This window comes from Primulina eburnea, chromosome 8, assembly GCF_022965805.1.
Source record: "Primulina eburnea isolate SZY01 chromosome 8, ASM2296580v1, whole genome shotgun sequence".
Taxonomy (NCBI): Eukaryota; Viridiplantae; Streptophyta; class Magnoliopsida; order Lamiales; family Gesneriaceae; genus Primulina; species Primulina eburnea.
Genome location: NC_133108.1, coordinates 38,141,203 through 38,159,991, shown reverse-complemented (window position 1 = coordinate 38,159,991; position 18,789 = coordinate 38,141,203). Strand labels below are relative to the sequence as shown.

The 18,789-nt window shown below is 34.1% G+C and overlaps 1 protein-coding gene across 2 annotated transcripts; it reads right to left on the bottom strand.

The window, feature by feature from the left end:
• Positions 1-207: 207 nt before the first annotated feature.
• Positions 208-12,533, bottom strand: LOC140839577 (autophagy-related protein 11-like). Of its 2 annotated transcripts, none has more exons than XM_073206392.1 (6): positions 12,444-12,533; positions 10,645-12,107; positions 3,510-5,181; positions 1,603-1,820; positions 985-1,198; positions 208-871 (listed from the first exon to the last, which is right to left on the bottom strand). In XM_073206392.1, the coding sequence occupies exons 2-6, from the start codon at positions 11,586-11,588 to the stop codon at positions 455-457; spliced, it is 3,465 nt and encodes a 1,154-aa protein (XP_073062493.1). In that variant the 5' UTR covers positions 11,589-12,107; positions 12,444-12,533; the 3' UTR covers positions 208-454. The 2 variants fall into 2 exon arrangements, with proteins under 2 accessions (XP_073062493.1, XP_073062495.1); XM_073206394.1 differs by having other exon boundaries at positions 12,424-12,515.
• Positions 12,534-18,789: the final 6,256 nt, after the last annotated feature.

The following is an 18,789-nucleotide window of genomic DNA, read 5'->3' as shown; positions in this document are numbered from 1 at the left end:
TTCCGTATCCAAATATAATATAACCAAATATAATCTGCTAAAGATTTTTTATGAATTCTACTTTCACCGGTTCTAAGGGATGGCGTGGAATAAAAATAAGGTGTTTTTATACAGAGGCAGCAGTATGACAATAGTTGAGACAGGGAAATACAGCGTTGCATGCATTGAATGAATACTCGCGATGATGGGAAAGATAGAAACAGTCTGTAAAAAAATTCATCCAAAGAAACAAATACGCAAATTTTTTATAGCATCTTAGATCATATGTACAAAGAGATGAGATTAAATTGAGTTTCATATATACTGGAAAGACCAAGTTAAATCCTCACTAAAGATCATTCATCTTTAGCAGTACAGCTGAGTATGCAGTACTTATATATATATATATATATACACACACACACATTCACATCGAGTTTCTTCCATCACATCTATCTGCCATTTGCAACCAAGATCAGGAAGGATTGGTTGGATGAATAGTGGTATCAGGTAACATGGCTATGGTCACTACGAAGTATTCACATCCAACAGGAAGACCATAAGGATTTGAAGTCGAACCTGAATTAAATGTCAAACGGTTAGTTCCAGTTTCAGGGGTCAGTATATCTACCCGATCTCTAGCACTATCAGCTTGAACTGATGTAGATTGAGGTAGTGGTTTCACTGTCTGTCGTTCAATATGTACAACCTGTCCTACTATATAGCTTGTCCGGCTCGTAAGATGATCAGAAAATAAATCTACTGATTCAGCTGAGAGATAATAATGAGGGGAGTTACGAATGATGGCCTCATAGCACCCGGAAGAGTTGAGAACAAATGCAGCAATTTCATGGACTTCTAACCGATTAAACGATATCTTCTCTTTGTTTGCCTATAAAGAGGGGAGTGATTCTTTCAATCTTGGTCACTAGGTAATGAAATGCGAAGAAAAAGGTGGTGCGCACCAAAAACAGTGGATCGGGTATGAGTTGTGATGTAAAATACCTGCTTTTCAAGTTGATGTTTTGTGTAAAGCGTGTTGACCAACTCTTGCTTTTCTTCCAACTCCTTGTTAAGCTGCTCATTTGCTGTTTCGGTTTTTGAGTATCTGTCGAGCAATTCCGCCCGTTGTCTTGACAAAACACCAACTTTATCAGCCAGTACCCTTATACATTCCCGGAACTCAGCAGTACTATCATCATCGCTTTTGTTTGCTGGACTGAAAATTTGGGACGAATTTAATCAAACATCAACTACTTTCATAAGCAATGTAACAACCTCCGATGCATCTCCGACAACCATTAAAATTGAAACCAAAGATTCGGGCTTTGAGACATAAAGATACAGTTTTAGAACCGTTACAAGATAATTTGGGTTCTTTTTTGGTGGTTCTGAGTTGAATTACCGAATTATCTTACTAAATTTCATCCATAAATTTTGCAGAACATTAACATGCTATTTTAAGAGGCGTGTCAAAAGAAACTCCAAATATGTAACAAAGGATCATTCATCTTCATAGCAAATGCAGAAAAAGTGTCAGTAATGAGTACTGATTGACATGATAAATGCAACCTACGTAAAAAAAAGGATCAAGTGCAACAAAGAAAAAACAGTTGTGCATACCTGGATAAAGACTGAGCTAAAGAACGTAATGAGTCAACAAAATCAGCCACCCCAGCAGACAAAACGCAGCTTCTCAGTCTTTCAAAAAGACCACGCATTTTGACAGCAGAGACACGTAATGCGCTGTACTCTGAGGCCCTACGATCAGCTGCACATAGATGGGTTTGAGCTTCCTCTCTTGCCTCATGTAGACAGTTCTCTAAGTGGGCACAATTCATCTGCAATTAGATAAATAAGAACTGAAATTAGTTATTGCACTATATTTGATGTTTGCAGCAAAAAACGAGCATTGGATGATGAATAGCAGTACACAGTATCATCCAAATTTGTGAAACAAGCTCCTTTTTCTGTATTCAGGCAAGAAGAATTGACAGGAATACATATTAAAACCTAGATAAACCTAAAAAGGAAGTCTGAGCAACAATGGATTCAATCACCGCGTAAAGAAATTTTATGGTGGCTGGAGAATCCAAATAATACAATTACTTACCGACACAGTATACAACCTACATTTGTTTACATACTCTTACATAATTGCTTCCAGCCAAAACTCCAAAAAGTTGGGGGTTGAATTTTTCCCTGAAATCTTTCTAATTTTCCTCATTGCAGAAAAACTCTAATTCAAATCTCAGTTAGAGAGCCATTTAGTGTGCCAGGCAGCCTCTCGAACCATTTCAACCAGGAGCAAACGGCCAGAAAGCAAAAGAAAGACCTACTAATCTATTGAGCTTAAGAAATTTCACTGCTTCCTATGGTTCTGAGTTAAAAAAAAAGGTTCTCTTAAACTATTGACACCAAAGATAACAAAAGTCAAACAAAATTATTAAAAAAAATTTAAATCAAAATATACCAAAAAGAAGTTTTTACAGAGAAGAAGGGTACAAAGAATAACCCATCACAACACATCAACAATAGCTAAAATACATCATGATATTGTCAGATGGGGCCCTTTCTGGAGACACTAGAAATATTGAACTCTGAAGTTCATTGAAGAAAAATACAACAAAACTACCAAGTTCGTGATAGATAACTCTTGTATTTTTTCTATAAATTATATACCAGTAACAAATTCTACTCCTTGGAGATATTTTATATCGCAGTATGAGGATTTTTAAAAGAATGAAGAGCTATCTCAATCAAAGTACACTTTACTTTCTCAAAAAAAAAAAATTACAGTTCATATATAAGAACAAAAGCACAAGGAAGTTGGTTATTCACATCTCATTTACCAAATGTAAAGAAAGAATAATTTAATGAAAGAGCCCTATGGACTCTAAATGACTAAATTAGTATATACATTAATATGTGATATTAAATATAACTTTCATAGTTTCCAAATAATGCAAAATGATAACATGCTAATAAAATTATGTGTCTTTTTCCATTTAAAGACTTGTGGTAATTGTCCTACACCACTCTTTATTTCAATAAACAATACGAAGACGAAGAATTGCAAAGGGGGGCAGAGGGGATAGAAGGATCTTTCTCCATAAAAAAATCTTCTTTTCATAATGCATTATGATGTTTACTCCCGAAGTTCACAGAGCTAACATCTTTTCGCTATCTACGAAATAATACTATCAGTTTGCAGCGATCAAATAGCATATGCCACTTTTTTACACTACTTTTTGGAAGGGTTGTTATTTTCTCAGAGCACCCAAAAGAAAAACAAACCAAAATGTAGAAAATGCAATTTCATTACTTTTGTTTTAGCTTTGAAAGAATGTAGTGATGTGAGCTTCAACAGAAACATGCCACCTTCCCATTAGAACAAACCAATGACATCTTGAAGACAAACTGCGAGGGAGGAAAAGTCATGTACCTATAACATACATCAAATAGCATTCTACCTGACAGAAACCCTAGCCCTGTGCTCAGAAAATGAAACGCTTTTAAGTTGGTAGTACCTGAGATTCATCAAGTAGCTTCTGACTGATCTCCAACTCCCTTCCAAGCTTGGAAACCTCATTCATTAATGCTTGAATTTTGGTTTCTGCATCATCTAATTGATTTGCTTTCCCTGCTAAGGCATTTTGTAATTCCATCGCAAAGTTATCACTTTCTGTAGCATCCACACCTGGTTTAATAACTGTTTCACGGGATAGAACACCTGTTGGCTGTGACATGCTAACTGCCATATTACTAGAGGTAAGTGTCATGCCCACATCCGACAAGAGCTTTCCCTTCTCGTTTTTATCACATGGATGCCCTTTATCACTGTGTAGATCGAGCATTGATGAATCCAACAGAGGATTTGGATTAATTGTGCTAGAGGAATCTGTCATACTATCATCAATCCTTTCTTGTGCTTTATCTTCTGCAGGGAGAAGCCCAGGTTTTAACGGGATGGATGATACACAAGACACTTCTTCCATTGAACAAGGCATGTGAATTCCTTCAAGTCCTGATATTTCTGACTTGTTATCTTCAATCTTTGCATTTGAAACTGCGAAGTTAGAACCATTGTCATCAGCAGAAAGCTTATCTCTCCCCAGATACTGGTCAGACAACGTTTGCTCCAACTCCTGAATCCGTTTCTCATAAGATTCACACTGTATCTTCTTCATTTTTAGCAATGTTTGCAGGTGTTTTCCATACTCATCTTTCAAATGCAAAGCTTCAGAAGTCTTATCTGCAGCATTTTTCAATAAATTCTCTATTTTACTATCACCAAGTGATTCATAATCGAAATCAGTACATATGGAGCACAAGAAGGCAATTTTAGAAGCAAGTTCAGCTTTAAGTTTTGCATTCTCAACTTCCATCTTGCTGGTCCCCGCAATTTCCACCAGCTCTGTCTCCTTAAGTAACTCCTGTGAACCATACTTCTCTTGGAAGTTCGCTACATTTCCTTCATCTTCAGCAGGAGAACCATCATCAGACATCAATAATGAACTCCTTGAAGTCCCATGCTTTTCACTCTTTGAAGAGAGTCCTAACAGTGACTCTGGCGCATAACGATCAACATCTGAAAGCTCTATATCAAGCAAATCAGAGTCAAAAGGAGCTACATTGACATCACATGGATTAGGAATGTCGTACAATCCCATGGTTCCTAAAATATCTCGGGGAATATAGGTACTATGTACTTTCAGAAATTCATCGCGTCTCCTAACCTCGGATTCCCTCTCAGTTGCAAATTTTTCTGCCATTTGCCCAGCCTTGCCCATGTAGATCTTCATCTCTGCTTTTCTTCTCACTACTTCTGCAAGGCAAGCCCTATAAGCAGGACCAATTCCACGCACCACTTTTAAGGGCTCAAATTGATCATTCTGACGCTTCAAAGCTTCCTGGAATACAGAAAATTTGTAGCGCACATCTTTGATGGTGTATTGTATATATGCAATCTTTTGCATATAATTGTGCACAAAGATATTCATCTCAATTTTTCTATCCCTGCAGAAACTAAGCAAACTCGAAATTGCATGATCACATTCTTTCATCTTTGGAAGGTAATTATTATCATGGCAATCATACATAGGACCTAAGGCTGAAACAGCATCATGAGGACGCAGTGAAGAGGTAAATTGGCCAGAAAGAGAATCATCCACGAGTTTCTTCACCGTTTTTACATCTTTACTGCACCAACAGACATGATACTTTCACAAAATGATCACTTCTCAAACAGGCTATAATGGAAAGGAGAAGCACATATGCATTACATACAATGCATGAGAAATAACATTCAGCGAAGGATTAAAAAAAACATTGAGGGACATAATTCCAATAGCATAAAAATATATTATGGGACAACGGTAAGATATAAGGCTGCATTTAAACTCTCTGGCAGCAATTAAAACAGGCTTGGCGCTGTAATCTCATTTTTAACACTGGCAACACAACCCCCGCCACATTGAATGTTACCATGATTCGATGGATTAGATGCTGTCCAAGCAGGTTGGATATCGAATCAGAGTTTAAGTAAAATAAGATGCTCAAAGAAGCTACCACCCCTATTCTTTTCAACATCCAAATCCTTATAAAGTATAGATACTGCAATGAAATTACCAAATGTTATCCATAAGAACGTGACATTCATCATCCAACATAAAAAGGTTACTTCAAAGAAGGCAATTCATTTAGGACCCCATAGCAAAGGATCAAGCAACCAAAATTTATAATTGGTGATTACTGTGTACTCAAATATCTATAAGTATATTTATAAGTATATACAGTGATCAACACCTTCATAAAAATGCACCAACTCATGGCTCACAGTAATTGAATGCATATTCGATATTATTGGCTTTAATACCAATTATAGGACCAAATGATTGTCGATTTATCAGCCATACTAAGTAGCAACATAACACAATTCAAATCTTTTAAAGCCTGGCGTCCTAACCAGTAACCACCATGTTTGCTGCTCCTCGAAATATGGGCTAAAATTTATCCTACCATTTCTTGAAGTGTATATTCTTAATTGATTTTGCTCGAGGATGCAATGTTGCACATTTTTTTAAAAATAAAATAGTATCAAAATGCAACCAATAGCATTTTCTAATTTTTGCATGTTCGGGTATCTTCCAACCTAACAAGTTCAGGTTTCCGATGCAACAGCTTGCTTTCAAAATTAAGGAACCAAATTCGATGCGTGTGCCAGAAAACATGAAAAGATTTCAAAGTTATACCATGAAAATATTTAAACTAACATAATGGGGTCTGAAAGTTCTAAGAATCACAAAAATTCAAATTTAGATGCTTTAGAATAGCTAGAATCCACTGTATATGCTATCATACCTTGGTTGACTTCTATACCATGAAAATACTTTAAACGAACATAATGGGGCCTGAAAATTCTAAGAATAACAAAGAATGCAAATTCTGTTGCTTTAGAATACGTAGAATCCACTGTATATGACCTCATAGCTTCTTGACACAACTTATTACCACATCACTGCAGTAAGTCACTGAAATAACCAAAAGTCTTATACTCTTATCTCTGCCCAAGACAATCCATACTAATGACTTACATCCTTGAAAACTTTTAAATAAATGGTCATTCAGATTTCTCTCGGGTCAAATTTCCAGTTCATTCCATTTCCAATACCGTGGAAGAAATACTTCTGAGTTCCAGAATGTTGATGCAATATTAATGTCTCTATTTAATATGATAGGTTTGATCAGACGAACATAGCTTATGACATAGTTTAGTTTAATACTGCATTTTGAAGCTATTTGTTTAAAACGTTAAAGCAATTTCGTCATGCTTCAATTGTTTTGGGGGAAGAGTTTTGTCAAAATACTTTCGGAAATAAATAATATGTTCATTTCTGTCTTGGATAAATAAAATTACTAACATAGAAGTTGAATCATGTCAGAAATTGCTGGATATAAATATTTGAAAATTTTATAATAGCATATTAGGTTTATAATATCATTAGTGCATATGCACCACAAGTGGGATTAGATGCCGAGACAAAGAAGGAATTTTTGGACCGTAGAAGATGTAGCTAGTATAATCCCCGTGAGGAAAAGATCTTCTTAGGCGAAGATTTAAATGGTCATGTTGGTAAGGATAGAGTTGAATATGAGAGGGTCCACGGAGGTCAAGGCTTTGGGGTTCAAAATAATACGGGGGTTTCTATTCTAGACATTTGTTTTAGCTAGTGATCTTGGGGTAGTAAACATTTTCTTTAAGAAAAGGGAGAGAATTTAGTAACCTTTAGGAGTGGGCATAATAAAAGTCAAATTGATTAATTTCTTGTAAGGAGAGAAGACTAGGTAGTAAAAATTTTAAGGTCAAATCAGGAGAATGTTTGGCAACCCAACATAGACTATTAATCTTAGAGCTTTGCCAGAGTAAACAAAGGTCAGATTAGGCCGAGAATCAAATGGTGGACTATGAAGGGAGATGTATGTCAAACTCTTAGGAATAAGATTCTAGATAGTTAGTTAGTCCTCAAAGGATGTGAGACGTAAAGCGTAAAAATAAGACCGATACCTATTAGTTATTTGAGCTCATGGCAAACCATATTAGGAGGCGAGGGGAGTCCTTGGGAAAGGCTAAGGGAAAGGACGACATGACAAGAATACATGGTGGTGGAACAATGAGGTGCAACAAGCCATTAAGGAAAAGAAAATAAGGTTCAAGAACTGACAAAAAGCTAAAGACCAAGGATCGTGTGAGCTGTATAAACAAGCCAAGAGACTCGGTAGTATAGCAGTAGAAGATGCTAAGAAAAGAGCTTACAATAATTTGTACGATAGGCTAGGTACAAAAGGAGGAGAGAGATATTTTTAAGATAGCGAAAGCCGGAGATAGGAACACTAAAAACTTGAGCCATGTCAGGTGTATCAAGCATTAAGATGATAAAGTTTTAATGCAAGATAAAGCCATCTTAGATACGTCGAAGGATTACTTTAAGAACTAAATCAATGAAACAAGTACGGATGAGTTAGGCGTGAGTAGATATGAGATGTAGGAAGTAAGGCATCTTGTGTTCCATTGTAGAGTTAGTGCTAAGGAAATAACAGAGACACTGAAGATTATGAAACCGGCGGAGGTTGAGGTATGGAAGTGTCTTCGGGAAGTTGAGATCCAATGACTGACTAGCTATTTAATAGGATTCTAGATATTAGGAAATATCATAATCTAGTATTGAAGTACCAATTTATAAAAATAAAGGAGATATACTGTTCAAACTATAGAGAGTTTAAACTTTTGAGCCATACGTTGAAGTTATGGGAGCGAGTAATAGAGCGGAGACTTATAAATGTCACTAATATATCATTTAACCAATTTGGTTTTATGCCGGGTAGGTCTACAATGGAAGCTATTTTCTTGATGAGACAAATGATAGAGAAACATAGATAACAACAGAAGAGCTTGCATACAGTATTTATTGACTTAGGGAAAGCTTATGATAAAATGCATATAGAATTAATCTGGTGGGTAATTAGAAAGCAGCATGTGCCTCAATGCTACTCGAGATCATTAAAGATATGTATGAAGGTGTCGTAACTAGTGTTAGATCTGTTGGAGAGATGTCAGGTGAATTTCATGTCGCAGTAGAACTTCATCAAGAGGGCCTTTAAACCCTAATCTCTTTGATTTGGTTATGGATGAGCTGGCGGGACATTTCAGGATGAGGTACCTTGGTATATGTTGTCTGTAAATGATATTGTCCTAATACACGGAACTAAAGAAGATGTAAATCAAAAATTAAATTGATGGCGTAAAGCTCTTGAGAGTAAAGGTTTTAGGATTAATTCCTCAAAAATGGAATATTTAGCTCTTAACTTCGGTCCTGAATCTAGACGAATGAGTAGTCCAATTGAGATTGACGGTCGAGATGTCTCATAGTATGAATCATTTCGCTATTTAGGATCTATTATCCAAAAAACTAGGGAAATTAAAAAGCATACAGACCATAGGATTCAAGTGGAGTGGACGAAATGAAAGATGACATTAGGAATCTTATGCGATGCGATAGAAGGATGTCCGTGAGATTGAAAGAAAAATGTTATAAGACTATTGTTCAACCAACTATGCTTTATGGCTCGGAGTGCAGGACGACTACAAGACTACATATGCATAAAATGGCGATTGCAGAAATGCGTATGTTAAGATGGATTTGTGGCAAAACGCGCAAGGATAGAATTAGGAATGAAAAGATTATGAGCTATTTAGGTATAAGCTTTATAGAAGATAAGATTAGGGAGAGACGTCTAACATAGCTAAGTCATGTGAAAAGGGGACCAAACACGACCCCAATCCGACACATCTTAGATTGGTAGGTCAATGGAAGGAGGGGTAGGCTATTGAAAACTTGGATAAAAATTGTTAAGAATGATATATTATATCTTTGTTTAAGAGAAGACATGTGGGATAATCGCTTAGTTTGGATAAGTACTATCCATGTAGCCGACCCTGCAACTAGCGAGAATATGCTATGATAATGATATTTGGTTTATAATATAAACAAATTATACGATACTTTTTGGAAGTAACGAGAAAATAGTTAAAAATAATTAATATGTTGAAATGGAACAAATATGTGTTTTCGAGAAAGAAAACAATAACTGATAGTGTTTATTGTCAGATGATGGAAAACTGTTCCAGGAAAACATTAACAAATAAGTCTTCGTGTTTGAATATACTAGTACAAAAGCACCTTTTAAAAAAAACTTGAAAGGAAATTGAAACAAAATCTCCAAATGATACAACTTCTGGCTTTTTCCAAATCGTAAATTCATTTTTTCCAAGCACTCAAAAAACAGCAAAATCTTAAACAAGCATCATAAACTATTCAAAAGTTCATTTCTAAAACTTTTTTCTTAATACAATTTGAATCCAAACGTACTCTTCGTAACATATGGAGTTTGGTTTCCTATATAAACTTTTTCTTGCCCATGAACCTAGGCAACTTTGGCCACCAAGTAAACACGAACTTCAAAACCTGAAGGTGAAATACAATATCTCCATTTCAAAAAAGGAGTACAGTAAGATGATTAAAGGTGAAAATTTAAATTGACAGGAACTTTGCTTCTGCTTTCAAGCATTCGTTCAATTTTCTATTACGAAAGAAGGAACTAAGTCAAGCAACACTTAATAATGCTTGATGACATGTGCAGTCAATGGCATTCCAAATTTTCTTACTTTAAGCAGAATTGAAAAGCCATGGCATGATTTTGAAGGCTGCCAACAAGGATACGAGTAACAATAATACCAAACAGTCCTGGGTGGTAATAAATAAAGATGATGCATTTTGAACATCTTCTAGACATATTCTCATTTGTGCTTAATGAGACAGAAAGTGTATAAAATGTCTCATGTAATATAAGTGTTAAAGCAGACAAATGGAGCAAGTATAAAACAACTAAACCAATGCAATACTTCGTGCTAGGCACAGATAATGTCCACAATGTTGTAAATGATCATACAAAAGGAAAGCTTCTTTGCCAGTTAACAAGAAGTTTTCCCGTAAATTCACACTTTTGCACTCAGATAAACTCAAACTTAAAACCTCTGAAAATCAGCATTTGCAAATAAGTAGAAAAAGGTGCGGCCAGTTAATATGAGACAGGGGAAAGAGATACCTTAGAGTCTGCATTATGCTCTTCTGCTCATTTATAAATTGCTGGTGGTCTTTTATAGTCGAATCCAAATCTTCAACAAGAACTGAAGCTTTGCCAGAAAATAACATTTCTGTATTGCGCTTTAGGTCTCCAAACTCTTGTTTAAATTCTGACACTTTGTTCTCAAACTGTCTGTGGGAAATGCTGCAGTCTTCCACCGTTTTCCTCAAGTTATCTTCCTTCACAAAATCCAGTAAGCATTTTCTATTAGCAGTCATCAAGGCAGGCAAAAGTCTAACAGATCTCAATTTCTCGATATCCCTCCCGAAGTTGGCAAGAAGGCTAGCATGGCTACGGTGCTGCTGTGAGTAACATTTCAGGAAATCGTTGTAGTTTTGAAGTACAATCTTATAGAAATGATCTAAATTACCCCGGGCAATTTCCAATGCCCTTTCTTGCACCTTCTGCTCTTGCAACAATCTCTTACACGTCTCCATCTTAGCTAAAGTTCGACTGAAAATAGCATGTCCACAGTGAAAATGATACCTAAACTGTCTCTCGTAGGAAGGCAGAGCCTTTAATGCAGGATCCGAGGCATTATCCAAAGGATGATCGCCGTGAGATGAGGATGGTAACAGGGGATCAGGAATATCAACAATTTCAACTTGCTCTGGTAAAGGGGGCGGTGAATTACTCCGCATCCTTGCCTTATTAAACAAAAATACTTCTCGATCATCAGATGGGAGGTTGTAGCTGGAGAGAGGGCGCTGCGATTCCAATTTCATGTCCAAGCACAAAAGAAGCTGATCATTGAACATTATCCCACAAACTGATTCGAGGAACTTCTGCACGGTCTCAACAATAGTGTACTTATCACAATCAAGCGCATAAGAGTGCCCATTCTCTGCAATATGAATCAAAAGTTTTCCGACTTCAACTACACCTTCTGGAGTATGTGTAGACATTTCCTTGACCCACCAAAAATAATTAATAACTTCAGCTACAATAACCAAATAATCAAATTTGACTCAAGGTAAAAGAGTCAGCTAAACACGTGTTTAACCCTTCATACAAAGATTCACCAAATATTATGCTTAAAACCAACTGAAATTCCAGAATCAGCAGAACCCAGGAAGATTCTATCGGCGATGCGATTGTAGCAAGCAATAGAACCCCAACTCAAATTACCCTAAACCCACCAACGATTTCACCAAGTGAACAGGAATCTCACCAGCAAGTACGTCACTAAGCCCAAAATTCAAAAACCCACCTCAAAGATCTACAAATTTGACCCAGTTTCCTCGAACCGTTGCCTAAAACGAAACCAAAAAAAAAAGAAAAAAGAAAAGCAAAGAAAACAAAACAAAACTCCAATCGCCTCCGACTAACAGCAGAATCTTCTAATATGGAAAGGCACAAATCTCAAGACATCCACCGAATATTTTACCAACGACACCAAACCTTTTTCACAATTTCAAAGAACCCTGCAATGAATCAACAGAGGAAACAATAGCAATTAGAAAAAGGCCACGTAGAATACTGTACTTCAATAACTAATTTAAAGCAAAAAAGCAACGGACAACGATAAGACAAGAGTAGATATTTCACATGGTCGTGAACAAACAAATTTTAGCAAGAAACTCAAACGATTTTGTTCTCTCTAAACAGGTGGCTTCGTGGTTTTCTTGGACAAACGGTGTTGAGTGTTGTTCGACGACAAATGATTGAAAAAAGTTTATTGCGACACTCTTTTTTTCTCTCTTTCTTTTCCAACTTTTAATATACGATTACTGTCCGTACGTAGAGAGACGTGGGAGAACCTTCAGACGGAAGCCAAGGAGCAGCGGGCAGCAGGAGAAATGAATTTGTAATGTCGCACGGAATTGGAAGACTCTGGGTGAGGAAGAGGGGATGAGATTGGAGCTATAATTATATACTAGCCACCGAGGCACACGCGCTGCATGTGTTATGAATATATGAGGATAATATATTAAATCTTCATGATTTTACAACACCATGACAATAAATAATTTTGTAATTGATGCATGAAAAGCAAGGGTTTCCAAAGATATATATATATATGTATATATATATATATTTCATAATTTCATATTATTTTATTTTTTACAAAAAAAGAAGAGAAAGTTATTGAAAAATCACCGATCAAAATATTTTTTTGGGTTCACTCTCTATTCACAAAATTGTGGTACTATGTCATACAAAATGTGGTACTTTTCATGTGGAAATGTGGTATATTTCATGTGGAAATGTCGTACTAAAAAAATACTTAGGGATTGAAGACAAAAAAAAATCGACGGCTGGGGAGTGAAGACTAATTTCCCGAAAAAAGAATGAACGATGGAATAGAATTCAAAAAATTATTATTAAATTGATATATATATATATATATATATATGACTGAACGTTTCACGTTTGTCATTCTATAAAACTATAGTTGATGATAACGATATAATTCAAATAAAAAATTATAATAGATGATAATGATATAATTCAAATATTTTTAATGTTAATGTAAGAATGGATCCACCATCAGACAATTATAGCATCTCATTTTGTAAATAAAGTTTTATTAATTTTAAGGTATGAATTATATAATTTGTGATGGGTAAAAAGTATACCGGGCATTAAATTTTGGCTTGACTATTGTGTTAAAAGAACCTAGGTACGATCATCAAGTCCAATAACTTTCCAAGCCTACCAAAACTTGAAAATTCATTAATGGATCGATCAACTTCCTACTCTTGCAAGATATTTTAATTTTGGTAGTTGCTAACTTGAGCGTCGATGGATGATCCTTGGCACATCTTACATTTACACAATAAGATAACTTATAGAGTTCGTTGAACTATAGAATTCATTTGTTCGACGACTGCTTGAACCTTTCTAATTTAGATAATATTTTTTTTTGACTACATCGTTATATTAATTTCTAAAATATAAAGTGATTTCACTTGAAATTAAATTTATATAACTTAGTTAATACAAGTTGTACAGCTGTAAGTTACAAGTGAATGATAAATTCACTTAAAATTATTAGAGTATGTGTTGAGTTTGTCAACTTTTAATTTGAGCTTTATTGATTTTTGTGTAAAAATATTATTTGTTTTAATAATATTTTACGATTTTAACCAATTGTGGTTTTTACTTTATCTGTATACATATGAAAGCTACATAAATAAAGACCTTGAATATGTTATGGTACTATGAAGTCGTACATATGAATGTATCATGAAATTCATTTATAAGTTATTGTATATTTCTAAATGTGTTCTTAGTCGATTCAAATGTATAAAATAAGGATAAATGTCGTTCGAGCTTGAGAATAACATATGTGATATAGTGTACATTGTTTCATTGGTAGGAACATGGAGATGTCAAAATATAAAAATGAGTTATCATATGATGAATCGCTGAACAACTCTATATCGTACTTTCCAAGTTGTTATTACTTATCGAGTGGATAAATCTGCGATTATGGTTATAGTCTTTTAACACGGGACAACATGGAGGCTCTACGTAATATCAGCGCACTTTGATTCGTTTATCAACTCCAAGAAGGTCATTAGGTGACAAGTTTGGACGTAGTTCCAATATACGTAGGATCTGATACTTTGTAGTTGGTGATTCAACACTCACATATGGGTATAAATATCATATGTGATCTCATTAGTTAATAATGCAATAAATTTCTGGCTAGAGTAAGACATGTGATTTATAAAAATGTGTTTTATTAATGGCACATACAATGTCGCTGTAATTACTCAAAGATAAATCACATAGTTATTGAATTCATATGCAACTCTAGATATATCAGTGGTTGTAGATTTGATCGAGATATATGTATTGAAGGGACTATATTATACGCTAACTATAACTTATTGGTTCTTGCATGTACTACCAGTTATACCTAGGAGATCATAGGACGATGATACTAGATGTTTTTACCATGATCCGGTGGTGCCATCAGAATTGAGTTCTGCGTTCTTGTGATCAAGGAGACTATGCATATAATGAAGTTAACAAAGGTAAACTCATATAATAAACAAATGTTGTTTTGGGTTACATGAGTTGTGAACCCAGGCTAGCCGTATTCCATAATCATTGAGGTCACACAAGTGGTGGATTATTGTTCTCGTTGATATAGCCAGTTTCAAGGAGTTAAATTTGATTATTAAGTTTGATAGATATCAAACATATTGCTTATAAAAAAAGTTTATGAGTAACTTCCATATCTAGAAGTTGTGGAGGTTAGTTTGACTGGCAATTTTGTGAAGAGGTGAAGGAGTTAAAAATAGGCAGCTACAAAAAAATGAATCAGTGAAAAATTTTGATCTTCGAAATTGTCACTTTACATCATAATAACGAGATTTGTATCATGTTATATTCAGATCCTTCATAACAAATTGGATGAGTAACTTATTTGATATAAATTAAAAACTATAATGTAGTTTGTTACTAAGCATACAAGCATCTAAAGTTAATTAAATAAAATTATATCATGTATTGTCAAAAAATATCACGTGAAAAATTTTGATCTTCGAAATTGTCACTTTACATCAATACTAACGAGATTGTATCATTGTTATATTCACGATACCGAATCATAATCAAGATGGGATGAAGTTATAATTATTTGATTATACATTTAAAATATACTAGTAATTAGTAGTTTTGATTACTAGCCATATCTAGAAGCATTAAAATTTAATTAAATAATAATTATATCATGTATGTTAAAAATTGAAATATTTAATGAAAGATTTGACGATGATAAACACTCAAACCTAGAAGAATTGAAGATACAATAATGGAGATATAATAAATAATAGTCATTTTATAAAAAATAAAAATAAAAATTAATAGTCATAAAAAATTGATAACACACAACACAAAAAAGATCACAAGAAAATACAGTCTTGATTATCTCTTCTCTCTCCCCTCTCAAGTGCTCGACCACCATCCTTGTCAGAGAGCACACGGCTGATCACTACCCTCAACCGCCATGAGTCGCTGTTGTCCTGCCGCGACACTGTCATCGGATTTCGTCGTCTTTTGGTGATTGATCTCAACACAAAATTTCGTCTAGTTTTTTTTTTACGATTTAGACGAAGAACGTACTTGATTCGAAGATTTGAAGATATGTGAATCCAATAATTCGTTCGTAAGAATTTACGACGAAAACTATTACCACCTAAACATCGGGATAGTTAAAGCCGAATATTAAACGTTAAAGGTAAATCTTCTAAATTTCATATCTTACGACACCAAAGAAAGTTTTGATTATCAAAACTTAAAGTTTTTAAACTTCATTTACATATTGAGTACGAGAAAACGGTACTAAAAAAATGACAATGAAAATTAAATAATTACAAATAATAATTTTAATATGAATATTTATTTCCCATCCCACTTAAACTTTGTATAATGTTGTATCATTTCACAGCAATACTCGTCTAAAGATGAGCACCCGCCTTTATGCAGTCAATAATTTGAGTATCATGATGATTCAATATTTTTTTTTCGATAAAAATTTCTGTGAGATGGTTTCACGGGTCGTATTTGTGAGACGGATCTCTTATTTGAGTCATCCATGAAAAAATATTAATTTTTATTGTCAATATGGGTAGAGTTGATCCGTCTCACAGATTAAGATCCGTGAGACGGTCTCACATGATATCCACTCTTTATTTTTTACGTTTGTTCATGATGTAGCCTTGTAGATAATGATCCAATAAAATAATTTTGAATGAGTCTCATGAGAGACCGTCTCACGGATCTTAATATGTGAGATGGGTCAACCCTAACCATATTCACAATAAAAAGTAATACTCTTAGCATAAAAAGTAATAATTTTTCGTGGATTACCCAAATAAGATATACGTCTCACAAATAATACCCGTGAGACCGTCTCACACAAGTTTTTGCGCCAATAATTTTTAGAGTTAGTGAATGACAATTGCACACCTGAATTCACGTGTTCGACGTTTGCCTGAAACTTCTAACATTTTACTGGGCTACATCGATTTTTTTCTATGAGTTTTTCTTTAACGATTGATTTCAATGTTATTTATTTTATTATAATTAATTTATATTATATGTTTCTCACGTGTTTTTATACTTCGAGAACAATTAAGTTTCGTTCTTTTCCTCAATCTTGGCCACGCTTGAAAACAACAAAAACCAGTGTTCTTTGCACGAATACAAAAACTCTTATATGATCGTTTCATGTGTTAATTTTGTGAGACAGATTCTTATTCAGCTCGACCCATGTGAAAATATTTTTTTTATATCGAAAATATTATCTTTCACTCTGAATATAGATTGAGTCGACCTGTTTCACGAATATTGATATGTGAGACCGTTTCATATGAGACATAATCATAAATTTAATTATAAATAATATTTTTATTATAAAATCTATGACTTCTGTACCACATTATCTTGAGTGATATAATCCTAAGCCGTTTGTGAAGGATAGTAACTAATATTAGTATTAATTAAAGAAAATGATGTGAGAATTGTAATATATGATGTAAAATAATATTATGTTGTAAATTTTAGTTAGATATTTGATTTTTTGATGAAGCGAACTCGCGCGGACAGTGGCGCGAGGAAATGTCGATCGGAAAGGTCAGGGCAACTAGGACGGTTTTTGAGAACCAATCGTTATGCGACGTTTGAGAAACCGTCGCCGATCGGTTTTGATTAAATTACTAAAAATTAGACATTTAACGTTTTTAAACAAGTCGCAATTGCGACGTTATAACAAACCGTCGCTAATAGACGTGTTTTGACAACCTTTCTACTAGCGAGTTTTTTTGCAAACCGTCGCTAACCGTGTCGCCGGTGTTCGCGTGTGGCAGTTCGTGCGGTGGCCCTCTCGCGGGTCGCGTCGTCTGTGTTGCGTGGCGGGAATGGTAGTGATTTGAATTTAGAGAATGGAAAATCGAAAATATAAGAGATAATAATCCTAGGGGTGAGTTTATTTTACCGACTAATATAACCTAATATAACCTAGAGGGATTAGTTTATTAAAATTAACCACACTGATTGGCGGATAAATAGTTCTTACTCTAATCCTCACCAACAGGGGAAATATTCAAAATTCGGATAAAGATAAAATGATATCAGAATTTTCAAGATTTAAAAAGTCACAAGATATGAGAATTATAGATGAGTTAAAAAATAATTTAGTTATTCCCTTTGTTTTTAGGTTGTTGTCTAAGAGAAGTTAGATGTGTAAAATTAGTTTGGTGTCGCATAATCACAACAAATTGATTTAACACATGGGTGATGAGTAAGTCTCTTATGGACGGTCTCACAAAATTATATCCATGATACGAATTGATATTTTTGACATAAAAATTAATATTTTTCGTGAATTAAGTCAGGTTGAAGATCTGTCTAAAAAACTTTACCTATAAGATGATGTTACGAGAGTTTTTATGAAAAATATATTTATAATGATAGTTATATATATAAATTTAGTAGTCACGCCATATATTACTTTAACTAAACCAATATGACATTAAATTAAATTTACATTTATAACCCTCTTATTTTAACTAACTAATACAAGAGTAGGTATCTCGTGAGACAGTCTCACGAATCTTTATCTGTGAGACGTGTCAACTCTATTAATATTCACAAAATACGACCCGTGAGACCGTCTCACACAAATTTTTGCATTAATACAAATATTAAACAAAAAATCTGGAAACCAACAATCCTAAAGAAGGGGAAAACATACTTCTTCCACCAATTTGTGTGAAAAACCAATTTGTAAGTTTCAAAAAACATTTTTTCAAAAACAAAAATTACACAACACGCATTGCGTATGCCAATGACGATAATGATAATATTAATAATTTATATAAATAATAATAATAAAAATAATAATAATAGTGATATAAAATAACAATAAATATTTTTTAAATAAAATCAACAACAAATAGTAAAATAATAATAATAAAAATAACAATGATAATGATAATAATAACAATAAAAATCAGAAAATAATAAAACTAAATTTATATCAATAAAATTATTATTATTAGTAATAGAAACTAATAAATAAAAAATTTATAATAGAAAATCTCCTCATGTCATTTATCTAATTTGAACATTTTCGGACATAAAAAATAA